Source organism: Dendropsophus ebraccatus, chromosome 2 (assembly GCF_027789765.1).
Source record: "Dendropsophus ebraccatus isolate aDenEbr1 chromosome 2, aDenEbr1.pat, whole genome shotgun sequence".
Classification (NCBI taxonomy): domain Eukaryota; kingdom Metazoa; phylum Chordata; class Amphibia; order Anura; family Hylidae; genus Dendropsophus; species Dendropsophus ebraccatus.
The window spans coordinates 149,079,521-149,100,285 of record NC_091455.1 but is presented as its reverse complement, the minus strand read 5'-3'; the positions used below and the strand labels follow the sequence as shown (position 1 = coordinate 149,100,285).

The 20,765-nt window shown below is 42.3% G+C and overlaps 1 protein-coding gene across 4 annotated transcripts in view; it reads left to right on the top strand.

Annotated features, from left to right (window-relative positions):
- Positions 1-20,765, top strand: part of TRANK1 (tetratricopeptide repeat and ankyrin repeat containing 1) — a 154,809-nt gene that overhangs the window by 89,303 nt on the left and 44,741 nt on the right. For all 4 annotated transcript variants that reach the window (XM_069958474.1, XM_069958475.1, XM_069958476.1 and 1 more), the window contains 5 exons: positions 2,464-5,247; positions 13,482-13,681; positions 14,383-14,520; positions 14,654-14,797; positions 17,976-18,132. In XM_069958474.1, coding sequence (XP_069814575.1) covers positions 2,464-5,247; positions 13,482-13,681; positions 14,383-14,520; positions 14,654-14,797; positions 17,976-18,132 — 3,423 coding nt within the window. The remainder of the gene's footprint in view (positions 1-2,463; positions 5,248-13,481; positions 13,682-14,382; positions 14,521-14,653; positions 14,798-17,975; positions 18,133-20,765) is intronic.

The following is a 20,765-nucleotide window of genomic DNA, read 5'->3' as shown; positions in this document are numbered from 1 at the left end:
CCCCCTCCCCGGCCGTACGCTGATAATGACCCCAGCCCGAAGAACCTCTTTAAAGCGACTCTGTACCCACAATATGTTCCCCCCCAAACCACTTGTACCTTCAGATAGCTGCTTTTAATCCAAGATCTGTCCTGGGGTCTTTTCTGCAGGTGATGCAGTTATTGTCCTAAAAAACAACTTTTAAACTGGCAGCCCTGTGCCCAACGGCCGTGGCCTTGATTGTGTATGCATTAGGCTGGCACACCCTCTCCGTCCCTCCTCCCCACCCTCTTCATCATTAGAAATGCCCCTGGAACATTTTCTCCTGTCTGAACATTGCACAGGTGCAAAGGTATTCCCCCCCCCAATTATTTTTGCAATAATACGTTGCCCACCCATAGCTTTCCACCTTTCCAAAATGAAGTTATTATGGATTCTGCACAGTTTTGCTATTATCTAGATGCATTCACCTGCACCGAATGCATAGAATCATCAAATCTCAGTCCAACCCGACACGCTCCCTGCTCCTGGCCCCCACCCTCGGAGTCGGGATCACGTGTCCTCCGTCTCTTCAATGGGCTGGGTTAGCGATTCTAACCCAGTTCACTGAAGGGAGGAAGGACACTGAGACAGTGACAGCTGCTGCTGCTGATCACTGTCTCCCTCTCTGAAAGCAGCCCCCCCCCCCCCCCCACAGTGTATAACCCCATTTCCCCCCATGCTCCCCCCGCGTCTCACAAGGTAGCCAGCCGCCAGAGGCCCCCCCCCGTCTCGGAATATAGCCGGCCGCCTGAGGCACATTACACCCCCCTCATTCCCCCCCCATCCCCCCCAGTGGAGAGCAAGTTCTGTCAGATATTGCAGAGATACGTCAGCTTCAGCAGTGCTGAGTCTATGTGAGGTGTGTGTTGTTGGTTGTACTGGAGCTACGTTTCCAAGATATAGCAGTAATGAGTGTGTAACAACCCCCCCCCCCCCCCCCCGGGCCTCTCACAAGATAGGCGTCCCCCCAGGTTGGGGAACACCGATATAGGGGTCTTTCAGCCTCTGTAATCCTAAATGCACAATACCAGTGAGGCACATAGACTCTGCTACAACATCATCGGCTCTGCTGCAACATCAGCTCATCAGGGCGAAGCAATGCATGATGTAGTTTCCCTGCCAGCGCCTTTAGAAAAACTTGTAACACAGGAACGGCGGCAGCTAGAAAGACAAGAGACGGCTCAAAATACTCAGGGGGACTTGGTGAGACCAGATAGGTTTAGGGGCATTTTATTTTTTTAGCTCTTGGGGGGAATACCCCTTTAACGATCCAGCCCATGTGCTGTGCTTACACAGCTGATAAATAGGAGACAATCTGCCTGGAGCATTCCTAATGATGAAGAGGGCGGGGGGGAGGGACAGAGAGGGTGTGCCAATATTTATATTGACTAGCCCTACAAGAACTATGTTAGTTGAGATGGAAATACCCTTTAAAGACCAAGCGGCTTTCTTTGTTTTTGATATTTCCATAGTCGTATAAAAGTTTGTATTTGCAAGTTGTAATATTTAAAGGGAAAACCTGTCACTACTCTTTGACTGGATTTTATAGTATGTTATGTTTTCTATTAATTATTTTGTAAGGGTTGGCTGCTGTATAATAGTGTAGTGCGGGGAATTATTTCTGTCAGCACACCTATTTAGCCCTGCCAGAGGCATAGCCAGGTAGGTGAACAGGCCTGGAGGGTACCTTTATAAGTCACAAAAGTATTGAGGCCTAGTAGCGCCACTGCCTTATAGGTGTTGCTGCATGAAGTAAAGATGGAGCCTAAAAACCATCCATAAAACAAAGAAAAATTGCTAAAAAGTAACACCCATGTAGTGACTATAATTTAAAACAAAACTTCAGCGCAGCTCACCCTCCACTGGTATGGGAGCGTACACCGATGTAGCACTGTTGCTCAGAGGTGTATCTAAGATAAACAATAAATGCAAGCAAAAGACACAATACGTAAAATAGGAGGATCTCATGTATCTAAATGAATGACATATGATCGCTAATCCATCTGCAGATGGTCTAGCAATCATATGTCATTCATTTTGATACATGATCATATTCATTTGATAGCGATCATATGTCATTCATTTTGATACACCCAGTGGAGGGTGAGTTTCACTGAAGTTTTATTTTAAATTATACTTAATACGTGTTACTTTTTAGCAATTTTTCTTTACCTTTATTAGTCCCTCAGCTGCCATGGATACCCATTATTGAAAAAGCTGCAAAAAGGCTTATTGGTGATTGTTAAAGGTTTGATTTGTTTGAGGTGTATATTTTTCCATATACGTATATGTTTCCATAATGTATATACTGTACAGTAAAGACAAATTTTGCCGTTCTTTATGTTTTAATAGGTAAGGAATTCTTATTGGGTAGGAATTTGTAAATGTATGCATAAAAAAGTTTCACTTGTTTTCTAATTTTCCTTCTTTCCCCCTCCCCAGATGATTATGGTGTGTTAATGGCAAAATACCTTTTGGACTTGTATTCTTCTGACCCTCAAAAGTACTCTTATCTGGACCCCAACATCCAAAACAACAATGGAGACACAGTCATGCATTTGGTTTTTCAGAGCAGTAATACCAAACATTATCGTAAAATAATGGATTTACTTGGAAGATACAACATTAAGTTAACAATTAAAAACCTCAAAGGAAAAGATGCAAAACACAAGATAAAGAAAAATGATCCACACAACATTGCTTGGGAGGAAGCTAGGCTGAAATACAAGCAAAATCAGTCAACTGCTGCACCCAAGTCTAGCAAGGCAGTGGTAAATGGGAATGTAATACAGCAAAAGACCCATGCAAAGACAATCAATCTTGCTCCTCCACAGCCTGAATCTGTAGTTGCCGATCAAGAGTTGTGTGATCACATAGCTCAAGTCAAACAAAATGAACTCCCAGATCAAGTGTTGGTAAGCACAGAGAAAGTAATGACTCCAAAAGAGAGCCTTCTGCACATCATAAGAGAATTGATAAAATTTACTGACCTTAACAAAGTGCAGCCACTCTTTGACAGTTTGAGGCCTCTGACCACTTTACAAACCAAAGAAGCTGATATCAGCGAGGCATCTGAGGTCTGTGTAAATCGAGATGCAGTAAATCCAGATAAGTTATCTAGTGATTGCTGGATTGAGAATAATGAAGTAAATGATTTTACAGTGCCTGACAACATTGATGAAGATGTTGAGCCACAGGAGGTGGACATTGATCTTTTAAGTATTGATTTCAACAATATGCCCTGGGAAGTTGAGTGTTCACCTGAAGCCCTGAAGAAATTGGGGTGTAAGTCAGTGCCTCAGTATATGAAAAAGAAGATAATTGTCTCCATTCAAAAGCTAGGCAATGGAGAATGGACACGTAGTCTGCAAAAACAGCTGAAACTGAAGAGTAATATCAAGCTTTATGAAGTGAAGCTAGATAAAGGAGCCAGGATGTTGTGGGAACTTGCAGTTGATTTTTCCCCTCGATGTAGCGAGGAGCCAGAAAAAATTCTCTCTACTGAGTCATCAGTAACAATAGGCAGGGTTTACGCAGAAATTATACGGATTTGGGACATTGTTCTTGACCATGGCAAGCTCAATCATGCCATTGAAAGCATATGCAGTGCTTACAATAGAGGTTTAACCTGTATACTGAGAAAAAAACTAAAGGGCATAACAAAAAGTACCATTTCCTCAAATTCCCAAAAACGTATTCCAAAGTATTTTATGGAAGATACGGATTTTGAATGCAATATGGAACATATAGTTCCAGATTACTTTCCCCCTGCAAGTGCAGCAGAAACAGAATACAATATTATGAAGTTCCACAGCTTCAGCACAGACATGGCACTGAATGTATTGAGTAACATGAACTTCAGAGTTGAATATCCCTTCAGAGTTGGCGAGTTGGAGTATGCCATAATCGATCTAAATCCCAAACCTTTGGAAACCATCATATTAATTGGTAGAAGTGGTACAGGAAAGACAACTTGTTGTTTATATCGACTGTGGAAAAAGTTTCATTCTTACTGGGCAGAAGCTGAGACAATTGGCCCATGGCTAGTGAAACAGACCTGGAAAAGAAGAAAATATAGTGAAAATGTTGACACTGCTCACTCAGATGATGATGAGGAGTCTGAAACCGAATTGTCTGATAATACAGACGAACAGACATTAACAGAACCAGAGAGCATGGATGCTGAAGACCAAGCATCAGATGATGATGAAGTGAAAGATCAAGTTGTACTGGAACATTATCATCCAGTTTTTATTACTAAAAACCAAGTGCTGTGTCAAGAGGTACAAAGAAATTTTCTCGAGTTGAGCAAATCTGCGAAGGCTACAAGCAATTACAAACCAGTTGAGCCAATTGTGTATAGATTGCAAGATATTGAAGATGAGAACTATCCTTTGTTCATAACTTCCCAGCAGCTGCTACTGCTTCTGGATGCATCCATGCCTGACCCATACTTCCCTAGGAATGAAGATGGAAGTCTCAGAAGAAGTATTACTGGATGGTCTGCTCTGGATAATGTTGATGCATTAGACTTGTTGAATAATGAATATGATTATGAGATCGTGTCTGACCCTGAAAACGAGGAAGAAGAAAACGACTGTGAACACAAAGAGTCAGATCCTCGAGTTTTTGTGACCTTTGAGGTATTTGCCAGTGCTTTATGGCCAAAGATAATAAAAGGAAAATCTCATTTTAATGCTGCACTTATTTGGAAAGAGATCAAGTCTTTTTTGAAAGGTTCATTTGAAGCTTTAAGCTGCCCTCAAGGCAGACTTACTGAAGAAGAGTACATTAAACTTGGGAGGAAAAGGGCACCAAACTTTCAAGGGGATCGGAACGAAATCTATCACCTGTTTTGCTTATATGAACAAATCAAAACTCAGCTAGGTTACTTTGATGAAGAGGATGTCTTGTATAATTTATCTTGCAGACTCTCCAAGCTTGAAGAGTTGCCATGGTCTATACATGAACTTTATGGGGATGAAATTCAAGACTTCACACAGGCAGAGCTTTTTTTGCTTATGCAATGCATTAATGATCCCAATTCCATGTTTCTTACTGGAGACACAGCACAGAGCATAATGAAAGGAGTTTCATTTCGTTTCAGTGACCTGAGATCCTTATTCTACTATGCAAATAAAAACTGCCCAGGAGGCAGAAATAACTACATTGTCCGCAGACCAAAACAAGTGTACCAATTAATCCAAAACTATAGATCTCACACAGGTAAGTTACTTTTTTTTACCCCTTTTGGCTGTCTGTACATGTAGAATCTTTGGCAAAAATTGCATGTGGCTTTATAGTGAATTGCTTGTTTGTTTGTTTTTTAGACACATGGCAAGTACAATTGAACCATGTAAGAACCATGTGCTTTTCCTGCTACTTGCCAGGGACCTGAAAATGGTCACATGTTTTTTGCCACTCTGTTCTCAGTTGTGCAGTACAAACCTTATTTGTACAGGCAGCTTGAGCCATTCTTATAATTGCCTCGTATTTTATTATTTTTAAATAATCCACCCTCAGAATAAATGCTGAACCATCCCCTCTCTTTGAGACTAACAGTTCATTCTGTTTGTATTATCTTTTCAGTCTCCTTTCCCCAGCTCTGAGCCTTGTGCTTTCTACAGAAGAGTTAGAAAACTATGTGTGAGCTGTTCTCTCCCTTTAAAATGTCACTGTTGTTATAACTTCAAAATCTGAATCAACAGTAGATGTGATATATAGCATGTTTGCAATTTACATTAATTACTTTTTTTTGTTATAATGGAAAACACAGCAGTTCCTGTGTTCTGACTCTTTTTCATAGAGTCAGAAAACAGGAAGTCCTGTGTATCCCAAGCCATCTGAGCACTCACAGAGAATGCAGTCATGTGATGGACACATTCAGCTGTGACTCTCTGTTTTGGTCAGACTTTCAGTGTGTAGTGTGTTTTTGGTTTTGTTTTTTTAATTAGCACAAGACTAAAAATCTGCCTCAAAGGCGAACTCCACATAAGGAAAATTTGTATTCTATTAAGTTATAGAGATGTGTATATATAATGTATTACCATATATGTGTGGTTCTGCCACACTGGTAGCTGATAGAAATCCAGGAAGTGAATAAAAATGGCCTCTGTGCCAATTCACATTGTCTCCTGCTCCCTCTGCTCTGCCAACTTACAAGACAATTATTCCATGCTTCTGTCTCACATTGTGTGTGTTTTCTGAGTGCAGGCTGATGATGCAGACAGGGGGCAGGGTGTGATGTCACAGGAGGATTGGCTGGATCCCCCAATCCCCTAAGTGATTCACCCTCTCTGACCGGTCAGAAGCAGCTGCTGCAATTTTGCTGATTGTGCATAAGTGTGCAGTGAAATTAGGGCTGTGTTCACACATGTTGGAGTGTCATTGCAGTACTGCAGCGTCTTCACAAGTAAATGATGCTAAACGGCAGAGAGGATCAGAGCCGGCACTGCCAATCCCACCTGGACAAAAAACAAGGCATAAACAGTATATCCCATGTAAGATAATATCGGATAAAGTCCTTATTGTGCGGCTCAACTTCGAAGATATAAGATTCTTGATCATAATATGTGTGTCGACATGAAAAGAAAAAAAAAATAAATTCAAAAAGTTTTTTACTTTATTCCAATATCAGCATTACAGATAGAGAATACAGCGTGCTGTGCGTTGTTACAGATAGAGAATACAGCACTGTGTGGTGTTACAGGTAATACAGCGTGCTGTGTGGTGTTACAGGTAGTAACTGTGTGCTCTGTGTGTGGAACCACAATGAAATAGTAAAATACTGCAAATAATTCAGTAACACAATGAAACTGCAACTGTGTGAACACAGCCTAGATGTTCTGCAGCAGATTTGGGCGGGGAATGGGCAGGGCTGAGGGAAAGCATCGCATTCTGGAACCAGTACTGCATTCTGGGAACTGCTCAACCAGGAAGTACAGAAACACAATACAGAACAACCCCCCCTCCCCAAAACAAATACATTTTTGTTAGTTTCAAAAACTGGATAGACAGGTAAGTAATGCTTTATGCTTCTGCAGAAGTTAATTTTTTTTAACCTTTACCTGGAGTTCCCCTTTAAGGACACTGCACCTGGATTTCGAGCAAGTTCAACTTTGTTTTTTAGCATGATAACAACATAAAAAATAATGAATGTATACTGCAAACTTATTTTATTTCACATCTACTGTTGATAACTCTTGAAATTTATAACGACAGTGACACTTTAAAGGGGTATTCCCCCCAAGAGCTAAAAAAATGAAATGCTCCCAAACCTAGCTGGGCTTTCTCACCAAGTCCCCCTGAGAATTTTGAGCCGTCTCCCGTCTTTCTAGCTGCTTCCGTTCCATAGTTACAAGTTTTTTAAAAAGCTGGACTATATCCAACATGGCGCCGGCCAGAAAACTACATCTCCCATAATGCAATGCAAGATATAGCAGAGTTGAGTGAGTTGCATTACAGAGTTGAGTGAGTGACATAGCAAAGTTGAGTTTGTGATATAGCAGAGCCGAGTGAGCGATTATAGCAGAGCCGAGTGAGCGATATAGCAGAGCCGAGTGAGCGATATAGCAAAACCGAGTGAGCAATATAGCAGAGCCGAGTGAGCGATATAGCAGAGCCGATTGAATGATACAGCAAAGCCGATTGAGTGCAGTAACAAATAGAAAGTTTCATATCTGGAAGCACATGGCACAGACAGAGATTGGTGCAGTGTGGTTGAATGCTGCTGCTGGTGAGTACAGGGGGCAGGGGACTGCCGCCGCTGCTGGTGATTCCCGGGGGGCTGGTATTCAGGTGCCGCAGGCGCTGCTGGTGAGTCCCGGGGGGGGGGGAGGGAGAGGTGGGAGCGGGTGCCGGGGGGCAGGGGACAGCCTCTGCTGGTGATTCCCCGGGGGGGGGGGGGGGGAGTGCCGCCGCAGCTGCGTTTGTGAGTCGGGGGGGGGGGGGGGGGGGGAGCAGGTGTCGCCGCGGCTGCTGCTCTGAGTCCTGGGAGGGTGAGTGGGTGCCACCCAACCTCCCAACTTTTGCGAATAGGGACATGTGTGCCGCGGTCCACATAGCGACCCTCCATAGCCACGCCTCCATAGCAACCCTCCATAGCCACTCCCCTACAGTCACCACATGCTGCTGACTAAATAGTACCCCATATAGTATCCAATCCCAATTATAGTGCCCTATACAGTATCCAGTCCCCCCAAAAGTGCCCCATTCAGTATCCAATCCCCCATTATAGTGCCCCACATACTATCCAATCCCCCATTATAGTGCCCCACATACTATCCAATCCCCCATTATAGTGCCCCACATAGTATCCAATCCCCCATTATAGTGCCCCACATAGTATCCAATCCACCCATATAATGCCACACATAGTATCCAATCCCCCATATAGTGCCCCACATAGTATCCAATCCCTCCATATACTGTGCCCCACATAGTATCCAATCCCCCCATATAGTGCCACACATAGTATCCAATCCCCCCCACATAGTGCCCACATAGTAGCCAATGCCCCCATATAGTGCCCCACATAGTAGCTAATGCCCCCATATAGTGCCCCACATAGTATCCGATCCCCCATATAGTGCCACACATAGTAGCCGATGCCCCCATATAGTGCCCACATAGTAGCCGATGCCCCCATTTAGTGCCCACATAGTAGCCAATGCCCCCATATAGTGCCCACATAGTAGCCAATGCCCCCATCCCACCAGCTCCTCTCCCGGCAGAGCGCGCACTCCTGTCATCCTCCGGCGTGGGCAGCGGGGAATACAGACACTGACTGTGCTGGATGTGTCCTGCAGTCTCTATTATGAACTACAGAGGCTCCAGGACACATCCACCACAGTCAGACAGACACATCCACCACAGCGCCGGAGGATGACAGGAGTGCGCGCTCTGCCGGGAGAGAAGCTGCTGGGACCGGCGGACAGGTGAGTTACCGCTTTGTTGTTTTTCTGGCCGGGCCACACTATATGGGGGACACTGGGTGCTATGGCCACCGCTGAGTCCGAGGGGGGGGGGTGATGTCAGCCAGCTGGTGAGTCCGGGGGGGGGGGTTTGGGGGGTGAGCGGGTGTCGCTGCTTGTGAGTCTGGCGGGGGGGGGGTTGGGCGGGTGCCGCTGCTACCGCTGAGTCCGGGGGGGGGGGGGGGGATGTTGTCAGCAGTGCCGCTGCTGGGGAGTCCGGGGGGGGGGGGGGGCTCCGTCGACAACCTGCTGGTGGTGGCTCTGCACCGATCACCTGGACACAGGTTAACTCAGAGGTCGGGGGTACAAAGTTGACCTGGGGGGAGGGAGACTGGAGACACTGAACAGCAGCTGTCAGTGTCCTCCCTCACTTCAGTGGACTGGGTTAGAAGCCAGCCCATTGAAGAGACTGAGGACACGCGATGCCGTCTCGGAGGGTTGGGCCAGGAGCAGGGAGCGTGTCGGGTTGGACTGAGAGCTGATGATTCTATGCAATCTATGGGGGTGAATGCATCTAGATAACAGCAAAACTGTGCAGAATCCATAATAGTTTTATATTGGGAAGATGGAAAGCTACGGGTGGGCAACGTACTAATGCAAAAAAAAATGGGGGGGGGGGGAATACACCTTTAAAGCGTAACTGTCATGTTTTTTTATTGCAGAAATCAGTAGTATAAGCGATTTTAAGAAACTCTGTAATAGGTTTCATCAGCCAAAAAAGCCTCCTTCTGTACTCAAGCAGCAATCTCCCAGCCTCCCCCCCTGACTTTTTATCTGTGCATTATCAGGCAAACACGTCTTCATTACAGAGAAGCCAGTGAAGACGGGCTCTGCTCTCTCCATTGTAAGCCTATGAAGGGGGGAGGGGCTGAGGGAGATGAGGGAGCAGGAAGAGGTGACATGAAGGTCAGCTGTTTGTAGACTCTCTGGGCACCTAAAACGCTGGATTCAGGTTTCAGAAAGGTCAGTGCTTATCTATGAACTTACTAAGATTGCAGGGTGTTGTGCTGTGCAGGACTGCTCCGTGCTCAGTCACTCCTAACAGCCCCTCCCCTCTCCATAGCCACATAATGGAGACACAAATCCTGCTTCATTTGATGTGAGGGGGGAGGCTGGGAGATTGCTTTTTCAGTCCAGAAGGAAACTCTTTTAGTACATAAAACCTATTACAGAGTTTATTAACCCATAGCTGCACCAGGACGTTACTGAACGTCCTCGTGCCGCTATGGGAGTTCAGAGGGGGGTCGCGCGGCTGCCGCGATCCCGGGTGCCGCATGTAGCCCGGGATCGCGGCTATTAGCGGGCACGGTCCGATCGCCGTGCCCGCTAATTAAGTACTTAGAAGCAGCTGTCAAAGTTGACAGCTGCTTCTAAATACTTGCTCCTTTCCATCCCTGGTGGTCTAGTGGGGGGATCGCCCCCCTGCGGCGAGATTGCGGGGGGGGGGGGGGCGATCCCCGCATCCATCCCGGGCCGGGGTCTGCGCCGTAATGGCTCTGATCCCGGCTCGGCATTCTATTGCTTTTGGCTGCAGCAGCCAAAAGCAATAGAACACAGATCTCATGGATTCATGCAGTATAACTATACTGCATGGATCTCTATGAGAGATCAGAGTGCATATACTAGAAGTCCCCCAGGGGGCTTCTAGTATATGTGTAAAGTAAAAGAAAAATGTATTTTTAATAAAACAAAATCCCCTCCCCTAATAAAAGTCTGAATCACCCCCCTTTCCCCATTTTATAAATAAAAATAAATAAACACATAAATAAACAAACATGTTTGCTATCGCCGCAAGCGTAATCGCCCAAACTGTTAATTAATCACATTCCTGATCTCACACGGTAAACGGCGTCAGCGCAAAAAAATCACAAAGTGCAAAATTGCGCATTTTTGGTCGCATCAAATCCAGAATAATTGTAATAAAAAGCGATCAAAAAGTCATATAGGCGCAATCAAGGTACCGATAGAAAGATCACATCATGGTGCAAAAAATGACACTTCACACAGACCCATAGACCAAAGGATAAAAGCGCTATAAGCCTGGGAATGGAGCGATTTTAAGGAACATATATTTTCTTTAAAAGGTTTTAATTTTAACAAGCCATGAAATAAAAGTTATACATGTTACATATCGTTGTAATCGTAACAACTTAAGGAACATATATAACGAGTCAGTTTTACCCCAGGGCGAACGGAGTAAAAACAACTCCAAATAAAAAAAAAAAAAAACATTTTTTTTTTTTCAATTTCACCACACATATAATTTTTTTCTGGTTTCCCGGAACATTTTAGGCAAAAATTACATCTGCCATAGCAAAGTACAATTAGTTGCGCAAAAAATAAGGGCTCATTTGGGTCTCTAGGTGGAAAAATGCAGGCGCTATGGCCTTATATACACGAGGAGGGAAAAACGAAAACGCAAAAATGAAAACTGGCTGTGTCCCCAAAGGGTTAAAATCGCTTGTACTGTTGATATTTAATGTTTTCAGAAAAATGACCCTGAAATGACAGTTACGCTTTAATTTTTACTTGAGAAAAATAATGACACTAAGGGAGTTCAGAGAGGGTGCTGCCCGGGACAGATATGTGTAGCCCGGAACCGTTGTGCCCTCTAATTAGCCATTTAAATGCAGCAGTGTAAGTTTACCTGGCGGTCTAGTGGGGGGTTCTGAATCACCCCCCTTTTCCAATTTTATAAATAAATAAAAATAAACATATTTGTTATAGCCCTATGTGTAATCGCCCAGTCTATTAAATGATCTAATTTCTAAAATCTCACACGGTAAACAACGTAAGCACAAAAAAATTCCAAAGTGCAAAATTGTGCATTTTTGGTCGCATCAAATCCAGAAAAATTGTAATAAAAAGTGATTAAAAAGTACAGATCATGGTGCAAAAAATTATACCTCACATAGCCCCATAGACACGATAATAAAAGTGTTATAAGCATGGTAATAGAGCAATTTTAAGGAACTTTTTTTTTTAAAGGTTTTAATTTTTAAAAGCCATCAAATAAAACAAAAATTACCCCCCGAAATAAAAAAAAAAAATTGTGTTTTATTTTTAATTTCACCACACATAATTTTTTTTTTGTTTCACAGCAAATAAAGTCTGTTGTTGCAAAGTGCAATTAGTGGTGCAAAAAATAAGGGCTCATGTGGGTGCTATGGCTTTTTAAGGAGGAGGAGATAAAAATGAAAATGATAAAAATGAGTTGCACACACTATGCAAAAACTGTACATCAATAAGAGAAGGTAATCTGGCACTGCCCTTTTTTTGGTAGGCTGAATTGGGTGTGCGTATGAAATATTTGCAGATAAACCAGCGGCACTCGCGTATTGATGCAATCAAGTCCATTTATTGTGCAAATCACTGACACATTCGTGGGGTACAAACAGTGGCAGCAGGGGTATTTTAAAAAAACTGATTTATTTTATTTTTCCTTCTTTCGTTATGGTAATTCTGCTACTGGATTCAATCAGTATTTTGCTGACAAATGCCCACTTCGTAGCTGAAAACCTTTCAAGGTTTACACCCTAGATGAATGATAATTCAATAATATTGTATGACCATTGGGGGTTAACTGCACTGCCAGGGGCATCATTGGGGGTCGCAAGTCCGGTGGCTGTGTAGCGCATGGCCCTCAAATGATTTTATAAATGCTGAAATGGCCCTCAACCGGGAAAAGGTTCCCCACCCCTAATAGAGTATATATAATAAAGAGTATGTATAGTAAAAATATAATTATGTTATTGTACCTTTTTGATAAGGTGAGTTTTTTAGCCACTTCTTTAAAAAAAAATTCTCAAAATGATGAAAATTATAAGATAAGTAATCATCTTCTCCCCTCCTGATGCTACTCACCGGTTTCTGTTCTGCTTGATCCTATTTGACATTGACATGTGGCCACTGCTGGGAACTACTGCAGCAGTCACATGTCTCTGTCATGTGAGATCAGGAAGAACAGTGATTGTCAGGTGACCCAGGAAACATTGCAGGGGGTAAGTAAGGTAAGTTTTTTTTTATTTTACGTTAAATGTTTTTATTTGAAGAAAAAAGTACAGAAAACAAGTACAAGTAAGGGCTATGCAGAGCCATAAAAAATAAGGCGAGTTATTTGAGTGACTAGACAATGCCTTTTAAGTAAGGATTTAATTTTTACAGCGTAATGGGATGTTCACACTAAGCAAATTTGGCATAATTCTCTGCTCTCCGCTCAAACAATTGACAAGTCAATTCTTTGAGCGGAGAGTGAAGGAGAGCAGAGGCGCGCGAGCCCTCCCATAGACACGCTGTTTGATACTGAGAAAGGCGGAATTCCACCGAACTTGCTCAGTCTGAACAGGCCCTAGTATAAGTAGTACAGATGGAACATTCTGCTTTTTAGCTAGTTGTATAAATTCCCACAGAGTACTCTGCCCTATTTCTTTCTGCTTTGTTTGCCTTTCAGTTGATATCAATTGTTTTGTTTCTTTGTATTTATTATAGGCATTCTCCATTTGGCATCTGGAGTTGTAGACCTGCTGCAGTACTTTTTCCCGGAGTCGTTTGATCGATTGCCACGTGACTGTGGTTTATTTGATGGCCCAAAGCCAACGGTGCTTGATTCATGTTGTGTTAGTGACTTGGCAATATTGTTACGTGGCAACAAAAGGAAGACCCAACCGATTGAATTTGGAGCACATCAGGTATAGGGCCATCTTATTAATTATTAATTGCAAAAAAAAAAAAAAAGGATTTCATAAAAAAAAAATATATATATATATAAATAAACATAAGAGAATCTGTGTAAATCTACATATGGTTGTGTTCAGACTGACCTATAGAATAACGGTATCATGTAGCTTTTACTTCATTGTGCATTACATAGACCCACGAACCCCCCCAAAAGTTACCAAAAAAGCATTCTTTTTTAAAATTTCACCTATTTATATTTTCATAAATAATATTTTTGGTGTTCCATCATATTATGTTATATCCATGTTATGGTAGAATAAAAGGTGCAATTACAAAGTACATCTATTCCCGGAAAAAACAAGCCCTCACATGGCCCTGTAGATAGAAAAATTAAAGTGCTAGAGCTCGAGCTCTTAGAAGGGGAGGAGGAAAAAATGAAAATACATAAATGAAAATTGGTGCGGTCCACTGGGTCATTTTGGGCTTGGTCCTCAAAGGGTTAAGGCCCTATTACACAAAACATTTATCAGCCGTTACGGCCAATAATCGTCTTATGTAATTGAAGACAAAGGTCAGCCTTTGATCGTTGAAGTTGTTTCTCTTTCAACATGTTGAAAGACAAACGACTAACTGAAATTGTTTTACTGTTTTAATGTAACAAATTAGTGGATCAAACCACACAAGTTAATCCTTGCTTGAATTATTATTTCAGGTTATTTTGGTAGTGAATGAAAATGCCAAAGAAAATATACCAGAAGAACTGAGTCTTGCCTTGGTTCTGACCATTTATGAGGCAAAAGGCCTGGAGTTTGATGATGTTCTTCTGTACAATTTCTTCACAGACTCTGAGGTGCAGTATCCATGCTCTAATTTGATACACCAAAAAATGTTCTATTAATGTATGTCATAATTCACACAGTAATACAGCATTTGAAAATTGTCCTAATTCTCATTCTCTAATTATTTTGCCATTTTTTTTGTAGGCTTCCAAGGAGTGGAAAATCATTTCTACTTTCAATCCAGCGCCTGTAAAAAATCTGAACAATCAACCTCTAATAGAAGTTCCTTTCGAGAGTGCTTGTCATTGTGCTCCTAGACCGCTCATTGGGGATCCAGAAATGCACAAGGTATTCTAATTAATAATCGCTTTGTGTAATAGGGCCTTAAGATTATCAGCAACTTGACCTCAGTTTCACCCTCCCAGCATTATAAAGAAGCCACAATGTTGCACATAGGGGACTTGTTTAGAAGGGAGGAGGGAGCTGAGAGCAGATACAGACTAGCAGCATAGACACAGTTTTTTGTGTCTTTAGCAGGAGGCAGCATGCCCAACACTAAAGGCCCTATTACTTGAAACAATTATCGTCCGTACTTGACCGATTACCAGCCGTTCTGTACGATAATCTTTGGTGTAATGGCTCTTGTTAAAAGACCACGATCAGGTGAGGTCTTAGGTTCATCCATGCAGCCTCTCTGCTGCTTCCCGCTCTCTGTCTGTGCATGTAATAGTATAGGCAGTAAGCAGAGAACGAGGGGGAAGCAAGCGCTGAGCTGACAGGTCGGCTCTCGCTTCCCCCTCATTATTGTGCCATGTAATATGGCCTTAAGGGAAGAAGATACTTAAGGTAATGAGATGTATGGATTGAATTGGTAGTCTCTAGAAGGGGGGAATGATTCAAAATATATTTTACCTAACCAGATACCCTAATCCTAGATAAACCCTTTAATGGGGTTATATTCACACGTAGTGACATACTCTTAGAAAAACATAGCTGTTTTCTTCCAAAAACAGTGTTACACCTGTCGTTTAGTTGTACGTGGTATCATGGACTCTGCTCTATTGCCTTCAGGGGAACTGAGCTACATACTGACACCTTGGGTACTCATTAACCTCTTAAGAACGCATGACGTACCCGTACGTCATGCGTCTGCAAGAGGTGTTCAGAGCGGGGCCGCGCGGCGACCACTGCTAGAAAATTACCTTCTGCAGCACTTCCCTGGTGTCTAGTGGCGGAGATCACCCCGCTTCCCCCCAGGACGTTGTCTCGGAAGAGCGATCTCCGTGTCTGGTGCCGGCTAGTGTCCCTTCAAACATGATGACATCTCAGGCTTAAGCAGACTGAGGGAGAACGAGTGACTTGTGACTTCCTTGTCACAAGTCACTTGTCTTTCCTCTGCCTGCTCACGCCTGAGATGTCATCATGTTTGCAGAGACGCAGCACCTCCTTACAGCACACACTGCTTTCAATTGCTCCCCTCCCCCAGCCTGCTGTGAGCCTCTTCACCTTGGTGATCAGCTGAAGTGTGTCTCTCCCACCTGTCCCGGTGATGCTGTAGGTCCCAGGTATGCGGTCTGTTTGGTGGCTGCTGTGCGGTGCTGCAAACATGATAACATCTAAAGGCAGGAGCAAGCTGAGGAAGGACGAGTCACAGGAGTGATGTAACATGTCACAGACCTCTCTTCAGTAGGAGACCTCCATTCTGTATATGATTAGTGTGCTATATACCGTATAGTATATAGCACATTAATCATATACAGAACAGTTGTAGTTCTGTGGAATTCCATCTTGAAATGGGATTACTACCACAATCATCATGCATAATAACCAGTATATGATGGGGTTGCAGTTATGAACATTTTACAATAAGTTTGCATAACTAAAACACCCATCATAAGCAGGTTGTAAGGCATGATGATTGTGGTAGTAGTCGTATTACTTCAAGATGGAATTCCACAACTAGCAAAACTACAATGCCAAGCATCTTAGTCTGCTAATCTTAACAAGGATTTGTAATTTTGCTTGTTGTGGAATTCTATCTTGAAGAAATACGACTACTACCACCATCATCGTGCCGTATAACCAGCATATGATGGGAGTTGTAGTTATGCAAACTTACTGTACAATTTTCATAACTGCAACCCCATAATATCCTGATTATAAAGTATGATGATGGTGGTAGTAGTAGTAGTTGTATTTCTTCAAAATGGAATTCCTCTACTAGTTTATTATAGGGGTTGTAATTTTTCTAGCAGTAGAATTCCATCTTGAAGAAATACGACTATTACTACCACAATGATCACGCCTTATAATCAGGATGTTGTAAAGGTTGCAGTTATGAAAATTGTACAATAAGTTTGCATAACTACAACCCCCATTATATGCCATTTATAAGGAGTGATGATGGTGATGGTAGTTATATTTCTTCCAGATGGAATTCCACTACTAGCAAACCAATTCCTATTATGAACTATCAGCCGACTAAGATGCTTGTATCGCTAGTAGTGGAATTCCAGCTTAAAGAAATACTTCTAGTACTACCATCATAATACCTTATCAGGGTATGATGGTGGTTGTACTTATGCAAACTTGGGAGTCACAGTTTGCAAAACTACAAGCATTGGATCTCCTGTTTGCATCACTACAACACCCATCATGATGGTAGTCGTATTATGTATCCAGCTCTAATTTATATGCATATTCAGTTTTAGTAGATAATGATCGTTTTACTCAGAGTCACAGAGATAAAATCACATTGTGTGTTTTCTACCATTGTAGATTGTGTTAGAGCTTTCCTTGTCAGCAGGTTACCTCAGCAAACAGTCAGGAAAGGGTCAATTACAGTGCAGGCTGCACACAAGATGGCGGCAGGCCACAGATACAGGGAGGTACGGAGGTAATGTCAACTAGGGAGAGAGGGAGGAGAGTGGGCGGTGACTGAGGTGGAAGGGAGACACAGTGCAGTGAGGCATGCTGGGAGTTGTAGGCACTGACAAGAATTCAGACAAGAAGTAGAAGCAGCAATCAGCTAGAAGATATCAGGGTGGCGGGGGCACTGACAGCAGCCAGAGCAGAAATAAACTGGACAGAAAGGAAGCCACTACTTATTCCTCAATGTGTGAATAGGTTTTATTTTTCAGGGGGATGGGTGGAATTCTTCTTTAAACCCTTAACGACCGCAGGCGTATATTTACGCCCTGCAGTCGGTAAGGGAGTTCAGAGCGGGACCGCGCAGCCAGGACCGTGGCTATTAGAGGGCATTGTCATTGTATTGTACAATTAGTGGCTCAAAAATTAAGGGCACATGTGGGTTTCTAGGTGGAAAAATGCTAGTGCTATGGCCTTTTAAGCACAAGGAGGGAAAAATGAAAACGCACAAATCGAAATTGGCCCGGTCCTTAAGGAGCTAATGCTTCCATTTCCTAGTTTACATAATCTGATTTATTTTACTATTTATTTTTTGGGCTTGCACACAAAATCAATGTTTTGGAGGTAAACTATCTAACATTTCCTTGTTCTAATGTAGATGCTAAATGGGGAACTGAAACAACTGTATACTGCTATAACGAGAGCCAGAGTAAATCTATGGATCTTTGATGAAAACCATGAGAAGCGTGCACCTGCATTTGAGTACTTTAAGAAAGGGGATTTTGTTCAGGTGGTCCAGACAGACAAAAACAAAGGTATGTTAATGTGGATATTGTTTATGATGTGTCTTAAATATTGAACAGCCTTCTTTCAACATTAATTCTTAACCCCTTAGGGTATGTTCACACTGAGCAATTGGAGTGGAATTCTGCGGTGGAACTCTGTCTGCTTCAGTGTCAGACCGCATCTCTATGGGAGAGTTCTCTCCGCTCAAAAAATTGACCTATCACAGTATGTGTATTATTAATTTAAAAAAATTCTCTCGCCTAATAAAAGTTTGAATCACCCCCTTTACCTATTTTATAAATATAAATAAATAAAAAACACATTTGGTATCATTGGTGGACATTCGCCCAAACTATTAGATTAGTAATCAAGAAGTTGCATATACTCAAGCAAGTTACCAGTAGAAAGTACAGATCATGGTGCAAAAAATGACACCTCACACAGCCCCATAGACCAAAAAATAAAAACTGCTGGTAATAGACCAATTTAAAGGAACATTTAGTGGGACATTTACTAACAAATCTAAAATGACAATTTTTTTAAAGATGTTTTGGCATAAAAATCGATCTAATCTTTTGAGTCCAATTTATTGTTAAAGTCTAATAGCATAGTAAATGTGTCTTTAAAAAAATGGTCTTAAAAATAGTCCAAAAAAACGATATTTTTTTTTTTAGCTCAATTTATTAACTGCTCAATTTGTTATAAAGTCGCATATATTGGCGCATCGCTACGTCTGCTCCGAACCAGGTGAAAAATATTCACCTTTTCCCAGTTCAGTCTAGTTTTCTGTGAATGCTTTTTCCTTGCTGTGTGTTGCACATAGGTAAGACAGACATGCGGATAAAATTCATTGCATAAACATAATTATTAATCAATAAACATGAGGGTGAAGGTGGTGATACATGCTGTATAGCCGGCAGGGTACGGGGGAGCTGTAGCTTATTCATGATCGGCCGCCGCTGTAAGCAAAGGAGCTGTGTGTGCGGCTGGAGAGTGGTCACTGTAGGTATCGGAGCGATGTGAACGGGCTGTGGGATCTCCATATAGCGGTCCCGTAGTTGAGAGTGGGCGGAGTTAAACGTGACCACTAAGAGCTGCTGCGGCTGTACGGAGCATGCAGAAGAGCGGCTGCTGATGTGTTGGAGTGCAGTGGAGTCGGCAGCCGGTCTCCTGCATGCTCCGTACAGCCTCAGCAGCTCTTAGTGGTCATGCTTAACTCTGCCCACTCTCAACTACGCGACCACTATATGGAGATCCCACAGCCCGTTCACGTCGCTCCGACATCCTACAGTGACCACTCTCCAGCCGCACACACTGCTCCTTTGCTTACAGCGGCGGCCAATCATAGATAAGCTACAGCTCCCCCGTACAGCATGTATCACCACCTTCACCCTCATGTTTATTGATTAGTAATTATGTTTATGCAATGAATTTTATCCGCATGTCTGTCTTACCTATGTGCAACACACAGCAAGGAAAAAGCATTCACAGAAAACTAGACTGAACTGGGAAAAGGTGAATATTATTCACCTGGTTCGGAGCAGACGTAGCGATGCGCCAATATATGCGACTTTATAACAAATTGAGCAGTTAATAAATTGAGCTAAAAAAAAATTCTGGCGCACTTTCGATCCAATTAACAACAAAAAATCTAATTCTAAAAGTCAAATCTAATTTGGATAGTCTTGTCTAAAAAAGCTTCATAAATTCATATTAGTTTTTTTTTGAGCGCAAACTAGATATGTTAGACTAAAAAGAGGCGCAATTAGTTTGATAAATGTCCCCCATAGTTTTTTCTTAAAGGTTTTAATTTTTTAAAAGCTGTCAAATAAAATGAAAGTGATACAAGTTGCATATCATTGTAATCGTACCAATTTGAGGGAAAAGTATAACATGTCAGTTTTACCATAGGGTGAAAGCCCCCCCCCAATAAAAAAAATAGGGTTTTATTTTCAATTTCACTGCGCAAATAATCTTTTTTTCTCGTTTTGCAGCATGTTTTATGGAAAACCAAAGCGCAATAATAAAAATTGGCTCAGTCCTTAACCGCTTGCCTCCGCAGCCTGTTTTGGCCTTAATGACCAGGGCCTATTTTTCAAATCTGACCAGTCTCTCTTTATGTAGTGGTAACTCTGTGATGCTTTTGACTATTGCGGTTATTCTGAGATTGTTTTTTCGTGACATATTCCTCTTTAGTGGTATACTTTGGTTGATACACTCAGTAGTTTTTTGTAAAAAACACAACATTTGCGCAAACATTTGAAAAATGTATGTTTCTGTATATTTAAAACTCTTTTCATAAGAAAGATAGTCATGCCACATGAACTAATTACTACTGCAACATCTACAACATGTCTGCCTTATGGTGACGTCATTTGGTGAACATCCTTTTACTTGTTAGGATGTTAGAGGGCTTCGAAATTTTGCAGCGATTTTTCAAATTTTCAGGAAAATTTCAAATTCTGATTTAATTAGGGACCAGTTCAGTTCTGAAGTGGATTTGTGGGGCCTGTATGGTAGTTACCTCCATAAATCTCTCTACTATAAAAACTGCACCCCTCAAAGTATTCAAAGTAACATTTCATAAGTGTATTAACCCTTTAGGTGTCCAGGGACGTCATGATGCGTTCTGGCACTGCTTTTCATGACGTCCCTGGAAGTC